The sequence below is a fragment of the Eumetopias jubatus genome, unplaced genomic scaffold (assembly GCF_037043125.1).
Source record: "Eumetopias jubatus isolate StellerSeaLion01/CBP00866 unplaced genomic scaffold, mEumJub1_p1.0 scaffold_2, whole genome shotgun sequence".
NCBI lineage: Eukaryota > Metazoa > Chordata > Mammalia > Carnivora > Otariidae > Eumetopias > Eumetopias jubatus.
This window is the reverse complement of record NW_028274808.1, coordinates 526,029-552,760: the sequence shown is the minus strand read 5'-3', so window position 1 is coordinate 552,760 and position 26,732 is coordinate 526,029. Positions and strand designations below refer to the sequence as shown.

General features: G+C 44.0%; 1 protein-coding gene and 1 long non-coding RNA gene across 4 annotated transcripts; one reads left to right on the top strand and one right to left on the bottom strand.

The window, feature by feature from the left end:
- The first annotated feature begins 329 nt into the window (after positions 1 to 329).
- LOC148164798 (uncharacterized) lies at positions 330 to 9,764 on the top strand. The gene is made up of 2 exons (XR_015767723.1): positions 330 to 2,623; positions 8,973 to 9,764. It is a non-coding gene; the product is annotated as an uncharacterized LOC148164798 (long non-coding RNA).
- LOC114206137 (uncharacterized) lies at positions 4,862 to 26,451 on the bottom strand. 3 transcript variants are annotated; one of them, XM_028099769.2, is made up of 6 exons: positions 26,403 to 26,451; positions 15,905 to 15,987; positions 14,154 to 14,280; positions 13,177 to 13,272; positions 12,640 to 12,722; positions 4,863 to 12,187 (listed from the first exon to the last, which is right to left on the bottom strand). In XM_028099769.2, the coding sequence occupies exons 2-6, from the start codon at positions 15,914 to 15,916 to the stop codon at positions 10,940 to 10,942; spliced, it is 1,566 nt and encodes a 521-aa protein (XP_027955570.1). In that variant the 5' UTR covers positions 15,917 to 15,987; positions 26,403 to 26,451; the 3' UTR covers positions 4,863 to 10,939. The 3 variants fall into 3 exon arrangements, with proteins under 3 accessions (XP_087877017.1, XP_027955570.1, XP_027955571.1); XM_028099770.2 differs by having other exon boundaries at positions 4,863 to 12,184; XM_088020891.1 differs by lacking the exon at positions 26,403 to 26,451 and having other exon boundaries at positions 4,862 to 12,187; positions 15,905 to 15,931.
- Positions 26,452 to 26,732: the final 281 nt, after the last annotated feature.

Here is a 26,732-nt window from a genome sequence, read left to right as displayed (position 1 = left end):
GACGGGCCCGTGTGCACTCGGGGGGAGGGGTGCAGAGCGGGGGACGGGCCCGTGTGCACGTGGGGGGAGGGTGCAGAGCGGGGGACGGGCCCGTGTGCACTCGGGGGGAGGGGTGCAGAGCGGGTGACGGGCCCGTGTGCACGTGGGGGAGGGGTGCAGAGCGGGTGACGGGCCCGTGTGCACGTGGGGGAGGCGGTGCAGAGCGGGGGACGGGCCCGTGTGCACGTGGGGGGAGGGTGCAGAGCGGGGGACGGGCCCGTGTGCACTCGGGGGGAGGGGTGCAGAGCGGGTGACGGGCCCGTGTGCACGTGGGGGAGGGGTGCAGAGGGCTGACGGTAGGGGAGCACGCTCGGAAGGTGAAGCACAGCGACCTGGGCAAGCAGCAGGGAGAAGGGACAGAAAGGGGCTCAGCATAGTGATGGAGGAGGGGCGGGTGACTGAAGGGTTAGACACCAGAGTCATAGTTTTGTTTTTTATCTTCTATGTTTATAGTGTCGCACTCGGATTATGAAGACTCGGTAGTTTTCCGCTCTTTGTTGTATGCTGAAAATATTCTTGGAACCCAATAATTTTCCACTCTCTCAATGTGCATTTATTAAGGATAGTGATTTTTATTTTTTATTTTGGTATCTGCAAAGTTTTGTTTAAGCAGTTTGTCTAGTAATGTATTTTCTTTATGTGATCTTTTAACCTTGTGGCTGTGAACTGAAGTGTCCCACTAAGTGTGTGCTCCTTTTATCCTTTCTCAGTGAATGTTCAAGAATGGGCTGAATGACAGGGGTGTTTTGTTCTAACAAAGCCCATCTGTTCAGGATGAATACATCACATCGAGCTGTTCACGTGGGTGCCTATCCTTCATGATTCCCAGCGCCACTAGTTAGTTCTTAACTTCATATTTTCTGAGAGTCTGATGTGATCTTTGAGCAAAGAGAACTACTTGAGATCGTTATGATTAAAACCATGAGAGAGAAGTAGCTGAGGAGTATGAGATATGGCCTGCAATCTGTGGGGCAGGGCTGGGAAGGGAAAGCCTGTTCCTGTGATGGGTGGTCGCATCCTGCGGCTTCTGCTGACCTTGCCCGTCCCAACGCACATGAACAGGGTTTCAGGGCGGTTGGGGAGGTGAAGACCAAGACTGTTTACACTAAGCACAGAATGTAGGTGTCTCTCCCAAGAAGAGGGTCACCCGGTGGTGTGTCCTGAGCTGGGGGGAGGAAAAGAAGAATGCAGAAGGGGGTTAAGGAACCAGGAGAGGGTGAGACACTGGGAAGCTCCAAAATAGGAGAAATGAAAATCTCTGCCTATGTTCACCTGGAGATCTGTGCTCAGCAGGTACTAGCAGTGTCTTCAGTGTCTGATTTCAGTCACGTGCCCACTGCTGCCAAGTGACATGTGGCTTCACTAGGGTAGGAAGACTTTCTGAAGAAACAGAAAAACCAAACTCTGGGTCTCCATGTTGAAGTTATTGACGATGCAAGTTCTGAAGCAAAGATTCACGGCAGCCGTAGTCCGCTCATTGATACTATAAAAATCTAATAGAAACCAAAAGAAGGAAAGGGAGATCTGCCCATAGATGAGGCAGGAGTAAGCAGTAAAGGAGAACAACACAAAGTTACATCACCTTGGGTACTTAGAACATCTAGCCTCATCAGCTGGGGAAGCCCCGGGGACACAAACAGCCGGGCTGCAGTCCCGATGGAGAGGCCTGGGCAGAGCGTCCTCCGTCCTCCCCTCAGCTGAAACTTCCCACTGACCATCCCCACAAGGGCTGTATTTAGAGGGCACATGATGGGGTCGGAAGTTAAACGTTTGTTTGCCTACGTGCAGTTTGCAGTGAGCTGCATTTCTGTGTTATCACGTCTTATGCATCTTCAAGGAGTCGAGGCTATGTGTGTTTGCCTCCCTCCCAGATTCCATTCCGGGGGGACAGCCCAGCCTGGAGCAGGAGGGGATGTAAGGCAAGACTTCACAGCTCTTGGCGTCTGGACCAGAAGGGCCCGTTCTGACCTGGAAGCCAGCTAATGTCCACTGACCAGGCTCCCGAGGTCACTCATGCCGCAGAAGGAGTCTCACACACGTCATTGTTTAGCTTGCCTGTGTTCGTGCAGGTCGGGGTGGAAGGTTACGCCGGACAAATCACAGAAACCTCAATCCGTAGGATACAGTGTAGGAGTTACTGTGGGAGGTGTCCCCATGTTTCAGTAGAAACAGGACTCCTGATATGTATGGTTGTGGCACAAGAAGGTGTATTGATTCCAAGCCCTGAAAGGCATAGTGTCAACACTCAGGAGTGAGTGAAGAGTGACCTTGCCTCAGAAGGACGCTCAGAAGGGAAGATGAGCAGGACTCAGGAATGCTTCTCTCTTAGAAGAAAAATTATATTCTCTGTTGATCGTTATGTTCTCTCCCTCTGAAATGCGATTTAAACCTTACTAATGTTCAGCTCTCAAGTATCCTACCTAACACATTTGCTCACAGTCGCTCATGGTGTTTTCTGAACCCTCTTCCATCTTTAGACAGATTCCATCTCACCATGAACCACTGACATCAAACTTGTGAAGCATTTCCATTTGGGGTTGAATCGTTGGAAGGACTTCATGTTCAGATAGGGTTTGGAGATGGGGTGAGTACTACGGTTTCAATAAGGTAGGGTAGCAGGGATTTCCTAGGGACCAAAGCAGGATGCCCTGCCAATTCTCTATGAATAAGGACTAATTAATGTGCAGGAATTGCTGGAAAATCTTGGAAAATAAGATTGGTAATGGAAAACTTGATCTCCCTGACTTTATAATGCATTCCAACCTTAGCAAACTGAACCCGTGTGGATCTGGCCTCAAAATACTAATTACTTGGAATAAAGTGGGAGAATGCAGAAACTGATCATGAAAATCAAGGTTGCGTTCATTTAATCCACATGATGGGATGGGTTTTATTCCACAATTGCTTTTTAAAAATGAAATCAGGGGCACCTGGGTGGCTCAGTCAGTGAAGCATCTGCTTCAGCTCAAGTCATGATCTCACGGTCCTAGGGTCCAGTCCTGCATCGGGCTCCCTGCTCTGCGGGGAGCCTGCTTCTCCCTCTCCCTCTGCCTGCCACTCCCCCTGCTTGTGCTCTCTCTGTCAAATAAATAAATAAAATCTTAAAAAAAAAAGGAACTCAGCCTAAATGTCTAAGAGTAGGAGTTTTAAAAATAGCTCACAACACATACATTCCAGAGACCTTACGTTACTGGATTTGTAAAGAATCATTTAGTGGCTGCCTCTAAGCACAGTGACTTCTCTGAAGAGCTCTGTGTGCTCCTGTGCTCTGGGCAAGTTGGAGTCTGAGTGCTGGTGTGAAGTATGGTGCATTCATGGTTTGATAGATTCTGGCAAGACACCCTGCCTAGAGTGGCAGTGGTACCATCAACCATCACCAAAATGTGGGCTTCTCACTCAACTGCAAACAGGGCTCAATATTACATTCTTTATTTTTATGTATATAAGGAAAATAATTTTATATTTCACTGATTACTGAATAAATGTTATTAATACAGTTGTATTTATAGACATGTCCATGTAAATTAATTTTCCTACTTGGCTCATTTTTCAAGTAATTTTACACAATATTTTGTATTCTAGTTTTATCACACACACAGTTATACATACACATGTGTGTGCACTTTGATCTGTTTTAGTTATAATCTTTATACAGTGAAATAGAAATCTTTACTTCATGCTATCAGGTTTTTAATTTTATTTTGGAAGTCTTCCCTTATTCTGTCATTATAAAATATTCTGTTCATTTTAGTGTGAGTATCATGTTGTTTGATATACTTGCACATGTTCTATCTTCTTGATGAACTCACCTCTGTGTCAGCATGCAATGATCCTGTTTCTTGTTGTAGTTTCTGAGTCGAAGTCTGTTTTGTCTGATGTACCTCTGCTCTCTGGGGGTTGCCGTCGGCCTGGGATACGTTTTCCTACCCCACCACTTCGGGCCTGCATGTGTCTTTAAAGCTGGAGCGAATCTTTTGTAGGTAGGGTATATCTGGGTATTTTTTTTAATGCAGTCACCCACTCTGCCTTTTTTTTTTTTTTAAGATTTTATTTATTCATTTGACAGACACAGCGAGAGAGGGAACACAAGCAGGGGGAGCGGGAGAGGGAGAAGCAGGCTTCCCGCCGAGCAGGGAGCCCGATGCGGGGCCCGATCCCAGGACCTGGGATCACGACCTGAGCCGAAGACAGACACTTAACGACTGAGCCACCCAGGTGCCCCTAAAAATTTTAAGTAAGCTCCAATATGGGGCTGGAGCTCATAACCCTGAGATCAAGAGTCAAATGCTGACTGAGCCAGCCAGGCACCCCCACTCTGCCTTTTCATTGTAGAATTTTTCCACTCATGTCTTAGATAATTACTATAGACAAGGACTCGCTAATGCCATCTCATTCTTTTCTCGATGTTCTGCAGGTCTCGTGCTGCACTGTCTTTGTGTATTGATGAGTTTCTGTAGTGTGCTTTGATTCCTGTCTTTTTATTTTGTGTATCTACTGTTGCTTTGCGGTCATCGTAAGACTTCATAAAACGTCATCTAGATATAACAGTCTAATGTTAGCTGATAAGCAACTTACCTTTACTCTCCCCCATATGTTTTATGTTTTTTTTTGTTTTGTTTTGTTTTATGTTTTTGATGTCACAATTTATTTCCTTTCACATTGCGTGTCCTTTAAAAATTATGGTACCTATAGTTATTCTCAGTACTTTTGTCCTTTAACCTTGACACTGGAAGTAAGTGGTTAATGTATCACCATATAATAGGATTGCAGTATTCTGAGTTTGGGTATATAACTACATTATATGCTTATTTTATTATTTTTTTTAAAGATTTTATTCATTTGTCCGAGAGAGAGAGCGCACAAGCATGGGTGTAGGGCACAAAGGAAGAGCCAATGTCCTAATTACCACGTTTTTAAAAGTTAAGGCTTCTGTTCTGTCCTCCATCCCTGAGGGAGGGGCAGAGGGAGAGGGAGAAGCAGGCTTCCCACGGAGCAGGGAGCCCAACGCGGGGCTCGGATCCCAGGACCTCGGGATCATGACCTGAGCTGAAGGCAGATGCTTAACGACTGAGCCACCCGGGCGCCCCTTTTAAAACAGATTGATTGATTGATTGATTGATATTATTTTAAAGATTTTATTTATTTGAGAGAGAGAGAGCATAAGTAGGCAGAGCAGCAGGCAGAGGGAGAGGAGAAGCAGGCTCCTCGCTGAGCCAGGAGCCCGACGTGGGGCTCGATCCCAGGAACCTGGGATCAGGACCTGAGCCGAAGGCAGTTGCTTAACGACTGAGCCACCCAGGCGCCCAAAACAGATGTATTTTTTTATTTGAAAGAGCAAGAACATGAGCGGCGGGAAGTCCAGAGGGCAGAGGGAGAGAGAATCTTAAGCAGATTCCCTGCTGAGCTTTGAGCCCAGTGTGGGGCTCGATCTCACGACCCTGAGATCAGGACCTGAGACAAAATCAAGAGTTGGATACTTAACTGACTGAGCCACCCAGGTGCCCATGTTCTTTTAAATCTTGCCAGACTTTGGTAAAAAAACAAATCTTGAATTTGCCGTATCCTCTCTCACACCTTTTCTATGTATGGTCCTGCTCTGCACTTCTTGTCTCCTCTTGGGAGCTGTGGAATTCCTGATTATAGGCCTTCTCTTGATACTGCAAAGCCAGGCCAGGTGCTGACAGCCTTCCCTTTGCTTTCCCTAGTGTGGTGCTAAATGCTCCTGTTTAGTGTTGACGCACAGTCCCACAGAGTTGGGCCAGCGTTGTCTGCATGCTCTCTAGCCTCCTGCGAGGCTCACTCTGGACGCAGTTGGGAGCGCACTCAGGTAGCTGACCACCAGGTTGAGAGATGTGTGGGTGATGTGCACTGAGCACTGGGGGGTTCAGAGGTGCAGTGTCCCTGGCAGCTCATGGACAGGCTTCCTGATGGAGTCTGCAGTGGAGTTAGTAGGATCCGCATCTCTTCCGTTGCCCTGTAAGACCTCCACCTGCTCTTTTCACAGGGGCTTCCCCGCCCCAGGTCATGCACCACAGCCCAGTATTGAAGGGAGTGCAGGAAGACCTGGGCGCCTCTGGCTAGAGGAGCAGGTCACTCACTTAGATGCTCTCCCTTTCTCCCGTGGGAGAAAACATGGGTCAGGATGTGCCACTGAGATGTGCCATTTCGGGAGAATGGTGATCCAGTTAAAGTGAAACTGTTACTCTTAATCCTTTTTAATGCACCTAGTCTTTGACGACTTCTTCTTATTTCCTTGCTCCAGCAGTGTGCTGGACCTTCTCTGCTGGGCTCCCGAATTTCCACAAAGGCCCTCTCATGCTGGATGATTGTCTAATCAGTGTTCTTTGAGAGGAAGACAGTAGAAAAGTATCCTGGCATGTTGATGAAGTCTGTTTTCTCAGAAAGTAATATTTTATAATAACAGTTGGAGCCCTTTCACAGGAAGGCAAGAAAGAGGGCATGAAGGGAAGGTTTTATGTTTGACTGCATGAAAATTTTAAGTAAAAGATCCAGGAAAACCTGAGAAGTTTGCCATAGAAATGGCTCTGTGCAATTTATCAATCATGTTGAGCTCACTGCTCATTGAGTCAAAAGATCACGTAAAGAAAGCAAGGATACTGCTGATAATAGACTAGCTGGTTAAACAGGGTTTTACTAGTTAATATAAAAAATCTAATGTCTTTACAAACTACATATTGAGATAATGTAAAATTATTTAACAAGGACTGAAGAATATTTTCAGTATATGATACTGAAAAACACTGAGGCCTCGTGACAATAAATTTTGAGGGGAAAGTAATTTAAAAAATTTTAAAAACATGTTAATTAGCTCTTCCTGTGTCCTATGCCCCTATTAAGGCTTCTGTTCTGTCCTCCCTCCCTGATGACCCCACTGATTCTTGTCTAGATCACTCTTCTTGTGGTGCCATTATGTCTTTATGAGCCCATTGGATCCACTTGCCCCCCATCCTTTATTTTACTCCCATTCGACCTTACTTTCTCTGACTTGTTCCGTCTCCCTTATTGGCTCTCCCTCTGTGACGTGTTCTTTCCTCCGTATCCCACACCCGACTAGACATCCATGCGGATGTACTAAAGATGCCCTCCTAGGAAGAGCCCACTTCCCAGTGACACACTGGGAATGTAAACATACCGTGCCAGACACAGCACGGAAGGTGACATTTGGAACAGGAGAGGTCGGCGGCCCCCCCCTCACCCCGGGACCTTCCTGAGGCAGCCTGAAGGGCGGGCCTGAGAAACAGCAGGGCGCAGCTCCCAGGAGAACAGAAGAGGGGTCTCAGGAGAGGACTGGGGTCTGCAGAATGCTAGGACCGGGAATGGCATGGCGCCTGGGGGATGGTCTGGAGGGCCAACAGGATTGATGGTGAAAGGCAATAATCCACTTCCGTAATTGTGACTTGTCATAGCGTTGGGACAGGAGACAGTGAAGAATCCAAAGGCAGAAAGTCCAAACAGGGATAGCTTCCCATCCGTTTTAACTAGAAACAAAGTGAGTGAGACCTGGTGGCAGAACAGCCAGTGTCCTGAGCCTCTCAGGGGGTCTCCCTGCTGATGGTATGGGCAGGTGCGTGGACTGTGCTATCTGCTGGGGCTCCTGCAACCAGGTGTGAAGCATGGGTGGGGAGGAGAGGTGCCAGCGGATGCAGGATTTGAGTCTCGAAGACAGGAGCACCTGGTCCACTTGGGTGGTACTTTTGCTCCAGCAAATCTGCTTCTAGCTCAGCAGGAAGCTATAGGGCAGGTAGTGTTGGTCAAAGAGGGGCTTCCCCCAGGAAGGGGCAAAGGCAGTGAGGCTTCGGTGAGATGGTGCTGGGCCTTGAGAAACAGGGAGCCAGTGTGAGCAGTCCATGCCCCAGCTACCCTATTCAGGTGTTTCTGCACCTGCCCCTTCCTCCGCCAGTATGTATCACTTCACATTTTTGCTTTGGGGTTTTGCTTCAAAGTAGCTTTGGTCCCTTCCCCTGGTGGAGAATTTAGAACCCTTGATCCCCCAATCTATAGGCTCTCCACCACATAGCTCTGTAACTCACTCCTCAGCCTTCTGCCCAAACTTAACACTCTCACTCAGAGCGCCCACCCCTGGTGCCCACAGCTCCCACATCTCTGAACTGTTCAGACCCTGGATTCTAGTCTTCCCTTCTCCAGAGCCCCTGCAAGTCCCACAGGCCTGACCCCACAATGCTGGTTTCACTTTTCCCAGGCTCCCCTGTGGGTGTGCTCTGTGAGTCTTTCCTGAACTGCTGAGCTGGTGCTTTCTACCTCGTGTGCCCTCTAAGACAGTCATCACACACACTGATCCCACACTGGACACAACACCCTCAACACATGCAAACCCTGACACGTGCGTGTGCGCAGATGAGATCTGGTAACACGTGTCTGTGTTCTGACAGTCACCTGTGTACCTTCCACATTGATCACATACTCTCAGACACCATAATGACCGATGCTTTCTAAAGTCACAGAAACAAGGAAACATGACTGTATACAGGTCATATAATCACCATGTGCCCTCTGCCCACACACACAATTGCTGACACAGTCCTCAAAGGAAAACCCGGCTGTGCCCGTGTGTGCTTCGATAATAGCGTATTTCACCCTTGGACATCAGCATGGAAGCCCAGGGCTGAGAAGGCCAGGCATTTGGCACAAGAATGAAATGTATGCTGACCTCCATCAGAACCCAGCACAACTGGTTTGTATGGCTGACCTATGGGTGTTTGATACAAACACAGTACCAAGAAATTAAGTTAGGGAAGTGTAGATAATTAAGCCCATGAGAAAGTATCAAAGTTTTAATGTGATTCCAACTTGTAAACTGGAGAATATAAATAGTTACTATTTTCAAAATTCTGACAAATATATTATGCATTAAAAATAGAGATGAATCATTCTTTGGTTTAAAATGTCTCCAGGTGAATTATTTCCGTTTTGGCCCTGAGTAGCTTGTACTGGACCAACTAACCAGTGACAGCAGTGAAACTAAAGTACACAAGCAACTGCACAGAGGCACTGAGGTGTAGCCTGTTCAGATGACGTGATACAGTCTTAAAGGGAAGCTCGGTGATGTGATTTTCATATTCATACTGGCTTTTTCTACTGAAGCATCTGGGAATGAACACCACGGAAGGACAGTCCAGAGAAATAGGCAGCTTTTCTTGACTGAGAACAAAATCAGCTGGAAATCTGTTCAAGCAAAATATTGAGGCTTCTGCTTCCAGGTAAGATGTTGAGTAGAGACAAGACAGACAACAGGAAATTAGATGTTTTAGATTCAGAGATTTGTGAAACCAGAGAGGACTCTAAGAACCAGGAAGAGACCATCTGATTTCCACACCTGGGGGAATTTGCTTCGTATAGACAGTGAAAATCATGGGCAAAATCACTATGAGGAAATAACAAGTAGATGGATATATAAACATGTGGACTGACACAGGCTGATTGAAATATAGAGAATCTCCAGTACTGGGATCCTTTTCCCCATAGGTTTTTAGGTGCGGATAAAGAGAAAAAGAAAGCGTTTTGTCTTCGCAGTTTATACTACTTTGGAAGGTATCTTAATAAATCTAGAGGAATGACCTGAAAGACATGAATGTCTGAATGAAATCAAAGCTGCCACCTAGCCTGAGTCTATTCCAACTCCTGGATGGAAGAAGTGATGTTTCCTCACTCTAAGAGAAAAATAAACTTGTCTGGGTAAAACCATATCAACTTCAGTCTCCCTTTTTTTCAAAACAACGTGTGAAATTAAAAAATACAAAACCATTTTTGTAAAGCAGCAGGAAAGGTGATGGGAAAAAAAAGACACAATGCACAAATCCATATCTATCTTTAGATTGGAGTTAGGAGGAAAATTTATAATATTACTACACAAAATAGAAGTTATAAGAAACATGAGAAGATGGAGAAATTCAATAGTTCTAGGTTTGGGAAACTATGTCCTGTTGGTGACATTAATGGGTGAGTTTAAGACTTTACACATAGAAAACAAATTAGTGTGAGGACACATCAATAATATCTCCAAACCAAAGGGCAGAGATAAAGTGGGGATTGACAAGGGCATTGCATACTCACTCATAACGTTATAAATTAATTATAAGCATCTGCATTCTCTTTCTTGCCACGTGTGAACGAGGACCAGTCACACTCAAGTGAGTGAGGACCAATGACTTGGCCTGTAAGCTGGTCTCCTGGCTTTCTGCATTTGCCTGTGGGGGGAACTGGGACACACAGGTCTCCTCACTTGGGTGGTACATGCATTCGTGGCTGGTGTGTCAGGGATATGGGCAAAGTTGGATTGTCTGCTTCAGCTTTCAGCTGTGCCAAACTGTGGTTTTTGCTGCTAAGGCAGTGCTTTGTCACTACAGATGTTAGCGTGAGTGTGTCAGGCATCCTGGAAATAGGATACTCCAAATATCCTCAGTCTCTTTCATGTCCTAGTTCTCACTGAACACAACCCTTTGGCAACAAAATTCTCTTGTCTTCCTAGTAATGATTTTTTTCCCCAGTTACTTCTTGTTTTAGCAGATTTCTTCTGCATGCCAAATGAGTTGCTAAATTGAATGAGTGCATAGTGATTACAGATCTAGACTCCCCTGCACAAAAGGATAAATCAAAGTATTTCTGCACTGATTACAGACATATTTTCTCTGACATGTAACTTCTCCGTTTTGTTTGACGGAACTGTGGATGAAAATTCTTCCTCACTCACTTCATTTACATCCTTCCATGTCAGTCCATTATCTAAAGGTTTTGTCATATAGATGACCCACATACGGATTCTCTCCACTTTGGATTACCTTCAGTTGAATGAAGTAATAAGGATGAATAAATGCTCTCCCACACTGATTATAAATATGGTGTTTCTTGAGTATTTGAGCCCTCAAGAGTGTTTGTAGTTTGAAGCTATAGGTGGTGAGTCTTCCACATTTATTACCTTAACATGTATTTTCTCGTGTTGTCTAAGGTTAAAATATTTACTGAAGGCTTTCCCGCATACAAAACATTTATATGGTTTCTCTCCAGTGTGGATTCTCTTATGCAGTCTAAAGTTATAGCTTCTATTGAAGGCTTTGCCACATACATTGCATTCATATGGTTTCTCACCGGTATGGGTTCTCTCATGTCGTCTAAGGACAGAAGAGTGATTGAAAGCTTTCCCACATAGGTGACATTCATACGGTTTCTCTCCAGTGTGAGTTCTCTCATGTCGTTTAAGGACAGAAGAATCAGTAAAGGCTTTCCAACAGAGATGACACTCATACGGTTTCTCTCCAGTGTGCGTTCTCTCGTGTCGTCTAAGGACAGAAGATTCAGTGAAAGCTTTCCCACACAGATGACATTCGTATGGTTTCTCTCCAGTGTGAGTTCTCTCATGTTTTCTCAGGTGAGAACAGTGAGTGAACGCCTTCCCACACAGATGACACTCATATGGTTTCTCTCCATTATGAGTTCGCTCATGTTGTCTAAGGTAAGAAGTTTTACTGAATGTCTTCCCGCATAGATGGCACCCATATGGTTTCTCTCCAAAGTGAGTTCTTTCATGTTTGTTAAGGTCAGAACAGTGGGTGAAGGCTTTCCCACATAGATGGCATCCATGGGGTTTTTTCCTGGTGTGAATCATCTCGTGTCGCCTAAGGTTATAACTCTTACTGAAGGCTTTCCCACATAGATGGCATCCATATGATTTCTCTCCCGTGTGCGTTCTCTCATGCTTCCTAAGGTCAGAGCAATGAGTGAAGGCTTTCCCACACAGATGGCATCCATGTGGTTTCACTCCAGTGTGAATCATCTCATGTCGCCTAAGGTTGGAACTTTTTCCGAAGGCTTTCCCACATTCATGACATTCAAATGTTTTCTCTCCATTTTGAGTATTATTGGTTTGTCTACGGGCAGAGCTTTGAATAAAGGCATTCCCACGTTGATGACATTCGTATGATTTACTTGTAGTGTGACTCTGCTTATGTGTATTAAAAGATGTCAAATAACTGCTGTCTTTTCCACATTCTTTGCTGATATAGGGATTCTTTCCCATTTTAGGTACCACATATTGAGTCCATGTTAGTATTTCAGTAAAATTTTCTCCGAAATCATTGTATTCAAAAGTATCCTCTTGAGTGTGAGATCTCTGCTTTTTGAAAGGAAATAAGAGACTGTTAAAAATTCCCTCACAGTTATTCCTTCCTTCCTTCATCTACATATAAATTCTACAGTCATCATTCAGTGATAGAGTCCTACAACATTGTCTCAAGATTAGTTACATAAACGGGGTATTCCTCTCCAGCAAGCATAGAGATTTTCTTTTTTGTAGCATTCCAAATGCAGAGATATCTGATTAAAGGCATTATTATGTTTCAAATTTTAGGTATGTAAGTCATGATCATGCAGCTATCTGTTTACAAGACCTCAGGTTATGGTTTTGACTTCAGATTAATTTCTTCCCTAAAATCAAACTAACCAAAACTTCCTGCTGTGAAAACCCTTCATTTCAACTTAAAGTATGGTTGGGTAATTGTGCCCAATTCCTTGCTTATTCAATACCCACATCATTTAGAAGCACAGGTTCATTCCCTTAAAGCTTACCATTGCACTGATTAATGTTGTGTCCTTCTTGCAGATATGTTGCACGAATATCATTTCTTGTTTTTTAAGATCATCTTCCCTATCTGAAATGATGGGGAAAAAATTGCCATAGTGACATTGACGGAATTAAAATGCTGAAGACACTAAATGCTTGTTGAGTATGTTTCAAATACTGACCGAGTTGGGAAAGAATGTCAAATTAAGGAATACCATAAGGAGAAGAAACACAAAGGACATCAACAGTTGACCTTTTCAGGACTGAAATATGAGAAAAATAAGATGGAGATGGTAAGTTGGGGAGGAAAAGAGAGGGAAAATCTTCATAGAAGAGAATCATGGAAAGGGACACTTTGTATATTTTAACTCCAATAAGTACGTAACTATTACCTTCCCAAAGACAGAATAGAAACTGACACCTGTTAAGTATAATGACAATATCTGAAAAAATTTTCCCCTCTCATATTGTTTTATTTTTTCTAGATTTCATTTGATGATTCTTAGGGCCTACTCACTGACTAGGCTCTTACTGTAGCTCACCTAGACTGCGGCATTGCAGCAAACCTCTCCCTTCTTTTGAAAGGTGCTCTCCTGGTTCCAAGTGGGAAATTGTATCTGATTTGTAGAGTTGTCTGCCTGTTCACAGAAAAAAGATAATTGGATTTTGACTTCTGTACCCATAACACTGCATGATCTTCAATATAGGGCCAACTAATGAGACAGAATAAGGTAACCTCTGAAAGTCATCCCAGGTAAGAGTATGTTGAAAACAACATGGATAGTCCTTCACGAACAGAAGTTTAACTCTTGACTTTTCCCAAAGACATTAAGGACCTATCATTGTTGATGCCTAAGTTCAGGGACAAACTGTGTAATCGTCAATATTTTAACACAGCGAGAAGATACAAGTTCTCACAGTGTTTGAATAGTATATCCTAAATGAATCTAATAATACAACTCCACCAGAAAAATCTTGGTTCTACATGGAAAACCATTTGTCTGTTTTGTTTTTTTTTTAAAGATTTATTTATTTTACAGAGACTGGGGGGATAGGAGGGGGAGAGGGAGAGAGAAACTTAAGCAGATTCTGCACTGAGCATGGAGCGTGATGCAGGGCTCAATTCCACGACCCTGAGATCATGACCTGAGATGAAACAAAGAGTCAGATACTCAACAGACTGAGCCACCCAGGTGCCCGTTTTTTTTGTTTTGTTTTGTTTTGTTTTTTAATACTGTGGTCTGATCAGTCCTCACAGGAAAAAAAGTCAGTATATTTACTTACCAATTCAAAAATAATGAGTTCCCACCACTGTTTGGTTGTTGTGGAGATTGAGTAGCAAGAAAGACATGAAATTCTAGTGGGATGACAAAAGTAAAATGTGAAGATTGCTGTGAGGTAGTTGTGGGTAAGAAATAAGAGTCTTCAGAAATCACAGAAATGAGCAATCTTTCCACACAGCTGTTGAATGAATGAGTGAACGGGCATATACATACATAATAAACACTAAGAGACTCACCAATTGAGACCAGGTGACTGATGTTCTCCAGCATCACATCTCTGAAGAGTTTTCTCTGGGACCTGTCCAGCAGGGTCCACTCTTCCTGAGTGAAGTCTACAGCTACATCCTCAAAGGTCACCGATTCCTAGAAGATGATGGACGTTGTTTTCAGACAGGGCTATCTCTGCCAATATTCAGGGGAGGTTGGTATAGGTGATGGCACTAAGGAAGTGGGGGCTGCATGTACAGAGAGCTCAAACAGGATGTTGGCCTCAGTTCATTTTCAGTGCACACCTGGACACTGGACTTTCAGATATACCCAGACACACATTCAAAGTACATATATTTCATTATAGAGATACCAGATGAGACGTGGATATAACCTGTGGATTTCCCAATAAACTTGTAATTAAGAATTCCAGGTCATGAGTATAAAAGTCTCTCTGGAAAACTTAAAACTAAAACACTATTCTCCACCAATTTCAAATAAATCTATGGACTCATTACACAACCTGCCACTTTTTAAGAACTTTGATTAGATTACTCCCTTATATGACCTCAGTTTCGCCATCCATGAAATGGTGTAATGACCTTTTATGAGTTCTTAAAGATCCAATGACATAGTAAATGTCAATAGCAAACATTTCTTAAACACAACTTCTAGTTTTATTATCCAGTAACTGTCAGAGTATTGAAGCAATCTCCATAATTCTGCAAAACTGAACAGAATTCACACAGGATATGAGATCAGCAGCACATCCTTTTATCTTCACATAACAGGTATTCATTATAAAGTATAAGCCTAAATGGTTCATGAGTACAAGCCAGAGGCTCTGAGACTTCCATAATGAAGGATAGTATTATCCCCGACCCTTCTATTGCCTGAGGCCCTCCACATATCAGTTATCACTGTGCTTTTCTTTATCTGGTCTCTCTGCTCAAGCATGCTTAAAGCCATTTTATTGTTCTTATCTCTTCAGCTCATCAAAAATATCCAGAGTTCCTTAGGTTTTATTTTACCTCCTATATTCCTTTTCCTGAATTACACTCAAAGTTAAGAAAACAGTACTCCCCATACATTGTTTCCAGTTACCAAATTTGAACTAAGGGAAACTACAAAGAAGGGGGAAAAAAATCCCCTCATTTGGGACAAGGGAAGTAATGAATTTTAGTTTTCTCTTTTATAAGTTTCAAAAAGTACAAATACATTCTATCACAACTTATAAGAGGTTTACATTTGGAAAAAAAAAAGACTGACTCCACATTGACTTCTCTGGCATGACCATCATTTACTTTCCCTCAGTAATTAGCACCCCCCGCAACCTACCGCCCCAGCACATATAATACTGGATTGACTAAGCTCACATGTGGGAACATCTGCCTTCCTATTGGGCTGTAAAGTTTTGCTCCTTATTCATCTCTATCACCTGCATTGACCTGAATCCTAAGCCCATTACAGTCAATAAAATGGTTAATGAGTGAATTTTTGGTGCCGACTAGGGCATGGGATGGATATGAAAAAAACCTCTCATCTCTCCAGAAAATACAGGGCATTAACTGAGGCTGAGATATCTTAGCATAACATTGGGAAAGAGATTACCACGTGATGAGTCCTTGACCAAACAGGACCATTCCACAGTTCTTGGAACGCTTAAAGTTCAGATCCTTGAAAAACTTGAGTGTACTTAGAACACAAATGCTTGTAGATATATGTCCACATGATGGCAACAGACATGCTATTTCAGTAGAAAGAATAACTCCCTACTCACTTGTGAGTCCATTCTTAGTAGCTCGGTTGTCAAGTGTCTTCTGGGTTTTCACTCATACACAGTCTCACCAATAGGAGGCAAAGCTGAGGAAGGAGAAGGAACCATGACACTCCAGCTGCCCACAATTTCCATACCCACCCCTCACGAAGCCCCACTCCTTCACCTGGAAGTAATCCCCAGCAGAACCTACAGAAACATGCAGTGTGCTCCAAAGGAAATGGGGAGGGGAGGACACCTCTCCAAAGTTAAGGCTTTCTTGTTGCTTGGAGAGAAGATAGAAGTACCCTCAATTTAGGAAGAATGTGAAAAGCCAATTCCCTCCTGATTCCAAAACAGGATTTCTGGCACCTGCCAAACGTGTAAGCATTGTGAAATTTCTCAGACTTAGGTGTTAGTTTATCAGCAGTTTCCCTAACTCCTCCTCAGCCCTCTGGTGTCTCACTCTATCCCTGTTCTTCCCTGTCCCAGCCCTCTCTCTGGATACACATATCCATCATTGTCTCCTCCAAGGAAGGTCTCCAGCAGTACCACTCCAAAACTGACCTTTAGATTTGTTCTGAATGAGTTTGGTTATGAAACAAGATTATTAAGAATGCATTTTATGGGGGTGCCTGGGGGCTCAGTCAGTTGAGCGTCTGACTTCAGCTCAGGTCATGATCCCGGGGTCCTGGGATGAAGCCCCGCATCATCAGGCTCTCTGCTCAGGGGGGAGTCTGCTCCTCCCTCTCCCTCTGCCCTTACCCGTGGCTCGTGCTCTTGCTCTCTCTAATGAATAAAGACTCTTTAAAAAAATGTATTTTATGGTAAGATTAATTTAGTGACTTACTTCATTTTGAGCAATCAAAGACACCCATCTTACAAATTTACCCTTTAAAATCCCCTGCATCAGGAAATTACAGGAATATGTGGGTTACAGCACAACGTCAAGTCCAACAATCTTTACAGGGTAGTACTTCCAAAAACTATAGAATGAAAGGATTTTAGGAGGATGTTTATTTACTCCACCTAAAGTTTTAGAAAATTGCACTGAAATCTGCATTAGCTGCAACTTCCCTGAATTTCATTGTTTGATTTTGTGTCTCTGTGTGTCTGTGAAAGCATTTATAAATTGTAAATCCTCCCCTAAAACATCCATAGTAAGTAAATGTATTTCATGAACAAGTGATAAGAATGAGTCATAAAAAGAAGTAGGTTTAACTTACCCATTTGTATCTCACGTCAAGAAAAGATAAAGTTTTATTTAATGTGATCCTGTGCTTGGGAGATATACATAATTTGTTCATTTCTTCCTCAAAAGAATTCTGCTAATTATGATTTCATTATTAATTTAATAAATGCCATCATCAGAGTTTCAGGAAGCTTTAGTAGTATGACAAAACCCCATGCACGCCAGCATATACATGCACAGAAGCACATTAGAAAAGTGTTACAGGCAGAATTTCAATTTCCCTTTCCCTTTCTCCTACTCTCAAATTTTAAGGGTTACACATCACACCTAGATTTTACCTGGAACAGTACCCCTAACATTAACAATCAGAGGCCCCACCCTGTTTTTACAACCCATTGTCCTTGCTTTTTCACAGAATTAGATCCTGTGTCCAAGTTTTCTACTGCATGAGAACCACAGCACTGCCCCAATTCCCAAACATCAGCCTCCAGCCCTCCTCATTTTTACTGCCCAGGTTAGTTCAGTTACTCACTTCTATAGATATTTACCCAGACTAATGTTATTTATGTCTTTTTACTATGTCTGCTGATCAAGGGTCCAACAGAAGGTGACTCCACATACCTGCCTATTCCATGACTGTAGGTGGCAACACAGGACCAAGACACTGACCCTCCTGTGTACGTCAACTCACAACTCGTAGTAGCTTCCAAATGTATCTGGCAACACCATTCTTGTTTGGTAACTAATAAATCTTCGATGCTCCTTAAATACTTCAAACCTCCATGCTTCTGAACTCACACATTCTGATTTCTCCCCTCACTTTCCAAAAAATGAGATTTTTTTCCTAAGTAAATGAATTAATAACTTGACAGATTCTTTTTCTTTTTAACAGATGATTTCTAGAGTGAATGATCACTGTAAGCATTGATTTTACTATAAATAGGATATTTTTCCATTTTATTTTATTGTGGCAAAATACACACAATATAACATTTACCATCCTAATCTTTTTTTTTAATTTTATTTTTTAAGTAATTTCTACACCCAATGTGGGGCTTGAACTTACAACCCTGAGATCAAGACTCACACGCTCCACTGACTGAGCCAGCGGTCGCCCCCCACCCCAATCATTTTTAAGTGTATAGTCCAATGATGTTAATACATTCATAATGTTGTGCAATTATCACCACCATCTATCTCCAGAACTCCATCTTCTAAACCAGTTCCCATTCCTCTCCCCACCCTCACCTTCTGACAACCATGGAATTTCTACTTTTATCTCTAAATAGTGTATGTTTTAAATTGATGGTAAAAGAATAAAAATTCTAAAATCTTAAGACTTTTTTTATAGAATATATTGTTTCTGAAGAAAAATCATGTAATATATTTTCCTTTTAGGTAGGATGCCATAAGGAATGCTTTGTCATTTTAACATTTTAATCTTCTGACAGTAAAAGATCTTTAGTATGTATTATTTTAGTAGTAAACCATTAGTTGATGAACTTTTGATTTTCATGTATCTTTGATGTGTTCTTTCCTTCTAAGATTTTATTTATTTGAGAGAGAGAGAGAGAGAGCACAAGCAGGGGAAGGGGCAGAGGGAGAGGGAGAAGCAGGCTCCTCGCTGAGCACAGAGCCCGATGTGGGGCTCGATCCCACAACCCTGGGATCATGACCTGAGCTGAAGGCAGACGCTTAACCCACTGAGCCACACAGGCGCTCTCTTTGATGTGTTCTATGTCTTTTTAACCTATTTACTGCAACATTTGTACTTGAGAATAAGTGATGATCTCCTTTTTTCATTAATAAATGTTCCAAGTCAACTCAGAACAAAGACTGTACCAGACAGTGAAATTACATGGAAAGATCATCCTTGTGGAGTTAAGTCTAGTTTAGAAGAGATTAAAGAAATAATGACAAGAATATTCTCTGTGAAAATACTAAAGCATTTCATTTGTGGAGGTGGGGAAACACTATTAAAATGCGCACATAATTTATCTGACACCTTAAAATTTAGTTGGGAAAGCATGAGAAAGTTTAGCAAAGATAGAAATAGGTTCAGGCCGCCCCCCCAATGAGGGAGCAAGTGTAACACTGTAGACACACTGCAGAACCTGCTGTGCCCCAGGAAGCGAGGACACGCTGGAAGGTAGTTGAGTTATGGGATGAACCTGAGATGGAGGCAAACAAGCAGATTTCAGGGATCAAAGGTCATTGTAATTGGACTGGTCTTTTAATTTAAAAAAAAATTTATTTATTTATTTGAGACACAGAGAGAGTGTGCATGAGAGAGAATGAACATGGGGAGGGGCAGAGGGAGAGGGAGAAGTGGACTCTCTGCTGAGCAGGGAGCCCAATGTGGGACTTGAACCCAGGACCCTGAGGATCATGACCTCAGCTGAAGGCAAACACTTAACTGACTGAACCACCCAGGTGGCCCTTTAATTTTTAAAGCTAATAGGAATCCAGTGGAGAACTGAAAGCAAGAAACAAATAGATTTGTGTCTGTAAATGAGTCTTGCTGAAGAATGCAGTAAAACAAAGGTTTGATTAACTTTAAGAATAATATATTTGTCTGGCAGAGGGTATTGATAGTGAAACTGGTGGGGCAGGTGGAAGCATATGAGAGCAAAAGAAAAGGAAGTATCAACAAAATAATGAATTTTAAAATTTATCAGTTACTGAACCCTATGAGTCAGACTTTGTGCTAATTATGTCGGGCTGTGCATGCACTTAAAAAAATATTTTTAGGTCACCTGGGTGGCTCAGTCGGTTAAGCATCTGCCTTTGGCTTGGGCCATGATCTCAGCGTCCCGGGATCGAGTCCTGAATCAGGCTCCCTGCTCAGTGGGGAGTCTGCTTCTCCCTCTGCCCCCTCACAGCCCCGCTCGTGCTCTCTCTCAAATAAATGAAATCTTAAAAAAAAGATATTTTCCCCTCTCAATGCATTTAAAATACAATAAAGACATAAATATTAAGTTTCAATACTATGTTACTGTATAACCTAAAGGTATTTTATTAGAGTAAACTTTGTACTTGGCTTCGGCACAGTGAAAAGAAGTCTGTACCGAGAACTGCTCCAAGTTTTAAGTCTCTGGATAAGAGTTAAGGCCAAAACTAGGGCGCCTGGGTGGCTCAGTTGGTTAAGCGACTGCCTTCGGCTCAGGTCATGATCCTGGAGTCCCGGGATCGAGTCCCGCGTCAGGCTCCCCGCTGAGCAACGAGTCTGCTTCTCCCTCTGACCCTCTTCCCTCTCGTGCTATCTCTCATTCGCAAATAAATAAATAAAATCTTAAAAAAAAAGAGTTACAGCCAAAACTTTCAGTGAACTTATAAACATTTATAAACCAAGAAAAGGAAAAAGGAAACAAGACTTTTGAGTTTTCAAATGTTTACGAATAAAGCATATATTTATAAAAGTTAGAAGAATAAAAGGAGTAAATAAATTTTAAAGAATGAAATGAGGGCGCCTGGGTGGCTCAGTCGGTTGGGCGACTGCCTTCGGCTCGGGTCGTGGTCCTGGAGTCCCGGGATCGAGTCCCACATCGGGCTCCCTGCTCAGCGGGGAGTCTGCTTCTCCCTCTGACCCTCCCCCCTTTCATGCTCTATCTCATTCCCTCTCTCAAATAAATAAATAAAATCTTAAAAAAAAAGAATGAAATGAAAAAACAGATTTGACAGAAATCAATAGAAGTTTGCACAGTGAAATCAAGCAATAACCAAGGACTTATGAAAAAAATAACGCTGGCAAATAAAACAGACCACATATTCATTTAAAAGCAGTAATTTAAGATGTAAAAGAGGCGCCTGGGTGGCTCAGTCGGTTAAGCGTCTGCCTTTGGCTCAGGTCATGATCCCCACTGGGATCAAGTCCTGCATCGGGCTCTGTGCTTAGTGGGGAGCCTGCTTCTCCCTCTCCCTCTGCCTGCCTGTCTGCCTACTTGTGATCTCTCTCTCTGTCAAATAAATAAATAAAATCTTTAAAAAAATGTAAGAAAAACAGGAATTCTATTCTTACTGTGTATGTAGGATAAATGGATTAATTTCCAAGAAAATGTTGTGAATACTCATTCACAAAGAACAATGAATGTGATTAGCCAATTTTAATATATAATTTATGTATATCACATTCCATCTGTAAAATGGATTTGTGATTTCTCTCAGTATGTTAAAGCACTTACACAACTTGTCAAGTTAGTTTAGTGCAATAATGAGAAATTCAATCTTGGAAAACAATCTTCACTAAATTATTTTATTTTTTTTTAAAGATTTTATTTATTTATTTGAGAGGAGAGAGATCACAGAGGGAGAGGGAGAAGCAGACTCCTGGCTGAGCAGGGAGCCCCACGTGGGACTTGATCCCAGGACGCTGGAATCATGACCTGGGCTGAAGGCAGATGCTTAACTGACTAAGCCACCCAGGTGTCCCTTAAATAATTTTAAATACCGCAATAATTAGATCACATCAACAGGTCCTTATAAAAACATTTGACCTTTCAAAATAATTGAGAATCTTTTTATTTTTTTAAAAGATTTTTATTTATTTAATTGACAGAGAGAGACAGAGAGAGGGAACACGAGCAGGGGGAGTGGGAGAGGGAGAAGCAGGCTTCCCGCTGAGCAGGGAGCCCGATGCGGGGCTCGATCCCAGGACCCTGGGACCATGACCTGAGCTGAAGGCAGTCGCCTAGCCAACTGAGCCACCCGGGCGCCCCCCAAATAATTGAGGATCTTTAAAATTCATGTCAACTAGTGGGGGATACTTCTTGTTAATCAAGGAAACCTCAGCAAACATATTCAGCAGCAAAGCAGCAGTCCCACTCAAGTTAAGGCTGAGAAGAGGGGGCTGGCCTGGGTTGTTGCCCCTCACCACTGCCCAGGACGCTTGAGTCAGGACAAAGAGAAACAGACAGGAAACGGAAACACGAACACAGAGTCAAGGAGCTGGAACTGTAGCTATTCCCAGAAGAGATGACTTCAGATTCCAAAGAACAGAAGAACCCTTAATGATCATACCTAATACAAATATTTTCAGAGGTGGACAGATCTGTGCTTAATATACTGAAATCAATACTTTCTGTTTAGTTACAGTAATTTAAAAACTAAGCAAACACATTAAAAAAGAAGTCTATTACAACAGCAAAATATTATGGCTCCCATTTGAAATCATTTTGTATACCCATGTAAAAATGTTGTAAGAACTTTTTGAGGACACAAAATGACAGGAGTAAAGCCTACCAAACTGATTCTTAAACTAAAGGACACCGTGACATAAAGACCTCAGTGACTATAGAAATTTGGTGTAATCCAAATTTAAAAGTAACACGCGGTGGGACACCTGGGTGGCTCAGTCGGTTAAGTGTCTGCCTTCACCGAGGTCATGATCTGGGGTCCTGCGATGGAGCCCCACATCAGGCTCCTTGCTCAGCGGGGAGCCTGCTTCTCCCTCTGCCTCTGCCCCCCTTCTGTGCTCTCTCTCTCTCTGTCTCTCTGACAAGTAAATAAATAAAATATTAAAAAAAAAAAGTAACGTGGTATTGCACATAAAAACTGAGAATTACCTTAAAAGTCAATTTTGTGTCGATTTTGATTTTGGGTGACAATATAGCCAAAACAATTTGGAACAGAAAAAAAAATGAAGGTAAGTCAAATTACCTCTGAAGATACATTATCTGAAGCTTTAACACAATTGAAGTTAAGTACTTAAAAAACAATATTCAATGATACAATATTAGAAATAAATGGAATAAAGTATTTTTTAATGTGAAATAGGTGATGCCTTCCACAGGAAAAATGAAAAGCAAAGGGCATGAAGAAAGGATTGTGGTTTCATTATAAGAACAAAGTATGTGTCTGTGTATATATCATTTTTCTTTTAAAGATTTTATTTATTTATTTGACAGTGAGAGATATAGCGAGAGAGGGAACACAAGCAGGGGGAGTGGGAGAGGGAAGGAGCAGGCTTCCCGCTGAGCAGGGAGCCCAACGTGGGGCTCGATCCCAGGACCCCGGGACCATGACCCGAGCCGAAGGCAGACGCTTAACAACTGAGCCACCCGGGAGCCCCTATATATGATTAAACTACAAAATAAAAAATAGTATGTAAATGCACATGAGAAATGAATTAGAAAAACATTAATATCTCTATAAAAGTAAAATATATTCGGTCTCTTAAGTAATTAGTAAAATGGAAATAAAGAGTTGTCATTTCATCCAAATCTACACGTATGTATATACATAACGAATTCCTGGCTTTTGCAGGGGGGCAACCTCGTGAGTTGGTCATGGATAAAGATTACTTTGCAATTCTGGGGGGCCATCAGGCCAGAACCTATCACAACATGAAAGGTGCCATCTCTTGGCCCAGCATTACCCAGACTGTAGGAACCCTCAGAAACTTGCAGAGGAATCGACTCTTTGCTGATCCGTTAACAGTAATGGCGCGTTGGGATCGATGTGCTGTGAACAATTTTAAAATCCTTTTTGTTATATATTTAGGTTGATTTTATTATTTATTTATTTTTTTTTTTAAGGATTTTATTTATTTATTTGAGAGAGAGAGAATGAGAGACAGAGAGCCCGATAGGGAAGAGGGTCAGAGGGAGAAGCAGACTCTCTGCCGAGCAGGGAGCCCGATGTGGGACTCGATCCCAGGACTCTAGGATCATGACCTGAGCCGAAGGCAGTCGCTTAACCAACTGAGCCACCCAGGCGTAGCTCAAATGCACACATTCACTTTGTTAAGCTTCAAATACATTATACAATCAGGTACACATTTCCCCTTATTGGTATTCTTTTCCAGGATTTTTCCAGTATTCTTGAGATTAATTCACTTTAATCCTGGTGTGTAAAGAGCTAACGGTACATCCAGATTTGGTCCTTATACAATACCTACTGGCAAACCTCACTGATACCATGGTGCCCAGTCCTTGTCTCTAATCAGTATCTGGGCATGAAGCAGTTCTCATGAAGATCCCCTAAATGGAGCCACCTCACAAGTTCCATGTCGATTAGTCACAGAGAGATGGAATTGGCTGGAGTCAGGAGAGTACGGAGCGAAAGCCATGAGTGGGTGAGGAAATGTGTCAGGCAGGGTACCTGGGAGTCAGAGATTAGTATGTCCTAAAAACAGCAATTCAGGAAGAAGGGAGAATAATCAACAGATAAGTGAACTCTTTCCAGAGAAAGAGGCATCATCATCATCCTGCTCCTACTCTGAGCAACTCTCAGGCAAGACCAGTCTTGAGATGTTACTTCTTAGTTTGGAACACGGGCCATTCAGGTCTTTGAATAACTTGTCCCATTCCTGGGCTCCAACACTCATGGGGGGAGGAAATCAGCATGCAGAATAGGTGGTCCTCTGCAGTCTACTAAAGCACCAGGGAACAGGGATGATAAAGTTGCAGACGGAGAGGAACAAGTGTCTGCCCTGCCCTTCTCAACACCCCTGAACCCTGGTGAAGCCCACCTGTCACCTGGCATTCGGAGGAACAGGAGTCTGTGTGACCCTCCCTTTCAAGTCACAATCCTTGCAGTCTCCTGCAGTATAGGCTGAACACAGGATCACCAAGGGAGGATGTGGAGCTGTCCTCTCCTGTCTCTGAGCTCCCAGGCTCTCTCCCACCCAGTAACACCCATCGCAGAACCAAGGTTTGCCAAGAGATATACCTGTTCTGTGCTTATTTTAAAATTCTTGGTCTTCCCTTCCCAACCGCCTTGTGCTCTTGTGTGTGTGTTCTGGGCCAGGTAGAAATGAGAGGAGAGGCTAGTGGAGGGTAAACCATCACTGGCCTTGTGCATGCGTTGGCTTGCAGCCAGTAGTCAGTCAGAAGGGCAAGTCTTGCCCTTCTCATCCCTGCCCCTGAAGATTCCAGCCCACATTCCATCCTCCTGAGCAAGAGCAACTTCTCTATTTCATGGTTTTACTCACACTGATTAAAAGCTTTTAATTTCTCTTTTTTTCCAGAACATCACATCAATACATCAGAAAATGTATTGTTGAGAAGACCTAATTATTGGCATGGGAAAACATACAAGGGCAAGCATGGAAGTACCTTTGAGCAATGTATTTATTATGATCAGATGAGGCGTGTTAGAACAAAGTTCCAGAATGATGCAGCCCATCCTACAATTTTTGTTTTTTGTTTTAAAAAAAGAGATTTGAACAAATCATATACTGAGTTGGAAACTTTAGCTCTCAGATCACGTAATTAAAAGATCACGGGGCGCCTGGGTGGCTCAGTCGGTTGGACGTCTGCCTTCGGCTCGGGTCATGATCCCAGGGTCGTGGGACCGAATCCGGGATCGGGTTCCCCGCCCCGCGCGGAGCCTGCTTCTCCCTCTGACCTCTGCTCTTCCCGCTGCTCATGGGAGCTCTCAATAAATAAAATCTTTTTAAAAACTACATAGAAGAAAAAAGGTGTTGGATATTAGACTACCTGTTTAAAATAAACCCGGTTTTGAATGCGAAGACAACAATCGTCAATATATCCAACAACTGCACGCAGAAACAGTGTAACGTTATTTACTAATCGACAGACACGTGCACTTTATGATACAGGGAAAGCACTGTGGACTCATCGTCTGAATGCGACTTAATTAATTTAAGAGGGGAAGCAATTTAGAGCCTTAAAAACGTATCTAACGCGTCTGCAGTGTCCCCTTCCATCGCCCGCCGCCAGTGGAGGTCAGGGTCTCACGTACGGTCCCCATTCCCGCGCTGGTCCGCCTTCCTCCTCACTTTCGCGGCTTCCTCGCAGTCCTCCGTAACCACCCACCTCCCATCCTCCGCGTAACTCGCCGTTCCGCCCTCGCCGTCCCTTCTTGGTCCCCTCTCCTCGTCTTCTCCTCCCGCTCCCGACACACCGCGACACTCCCCGCGACAGAGGCGCTCGCTTCCCGCGGGACCGGGCACGCGAGCACACCGTCACACACAGCCCGGGGAGCGGGTGTGCGGCGCAAGGACACGGCGTGCCCCTGGCCGGGCTCGCTCTCCGCCCTCAGTCCGGGGCTCACGGGCCTCCCCGAGGCGCCGACGGTGCCCCCGGCCGCGGGAGGGCGACGGCGGCGGCAGAGTCTCAGGAGAGGACTGCGTTCTGTGGAAGGGCTCGGGGCGACTTCGACCGGAAACAGACTCGGTCTACGGGACCAGGGAGCCGAGGGACCGGCGCCCTGAGCATCTCAGGGCAACCCCGAACTCGCCGCGGGTCTGACGGGCGGCTGCGGGGCCCAGGACGCCCGCAGGAATCCGCGAACCCCGGGCGTGGAGAATGGAGCCAGGAACGGGCTGAGGAGCCCGGGTTTAAACCTCCAAGACCAGAATTCACTTACCAGAGCAGGACCTTCGCTTCCGGAAATCCCCTTCCGGGTTAGTAGGAAATTACGTGGAGGGCGGGGCCTTTGTCCGGGAGGGGAGAGGGCAACGTGGGGCGGGGCCGTGCGAGAGTGTGATCAACGTGGGGCGGGGCCGGTTCGGGGGGCGCGGCCAGCGTGTGACGTCGCCGAGGGAGGGCGGGGCCGGAGCAGCGTGGGGCGGGTCCACGGCCGGCGTGGGGCGGGGCATGGAGAGGGCGAGCGTGGAGCCGGGACAGAACGTCGGCGGGGGGCGGGGCTGGGGCCGGGGTGCGGCCGGCGTGGGGAGGAGTCTGGGGAGGGCGAGCG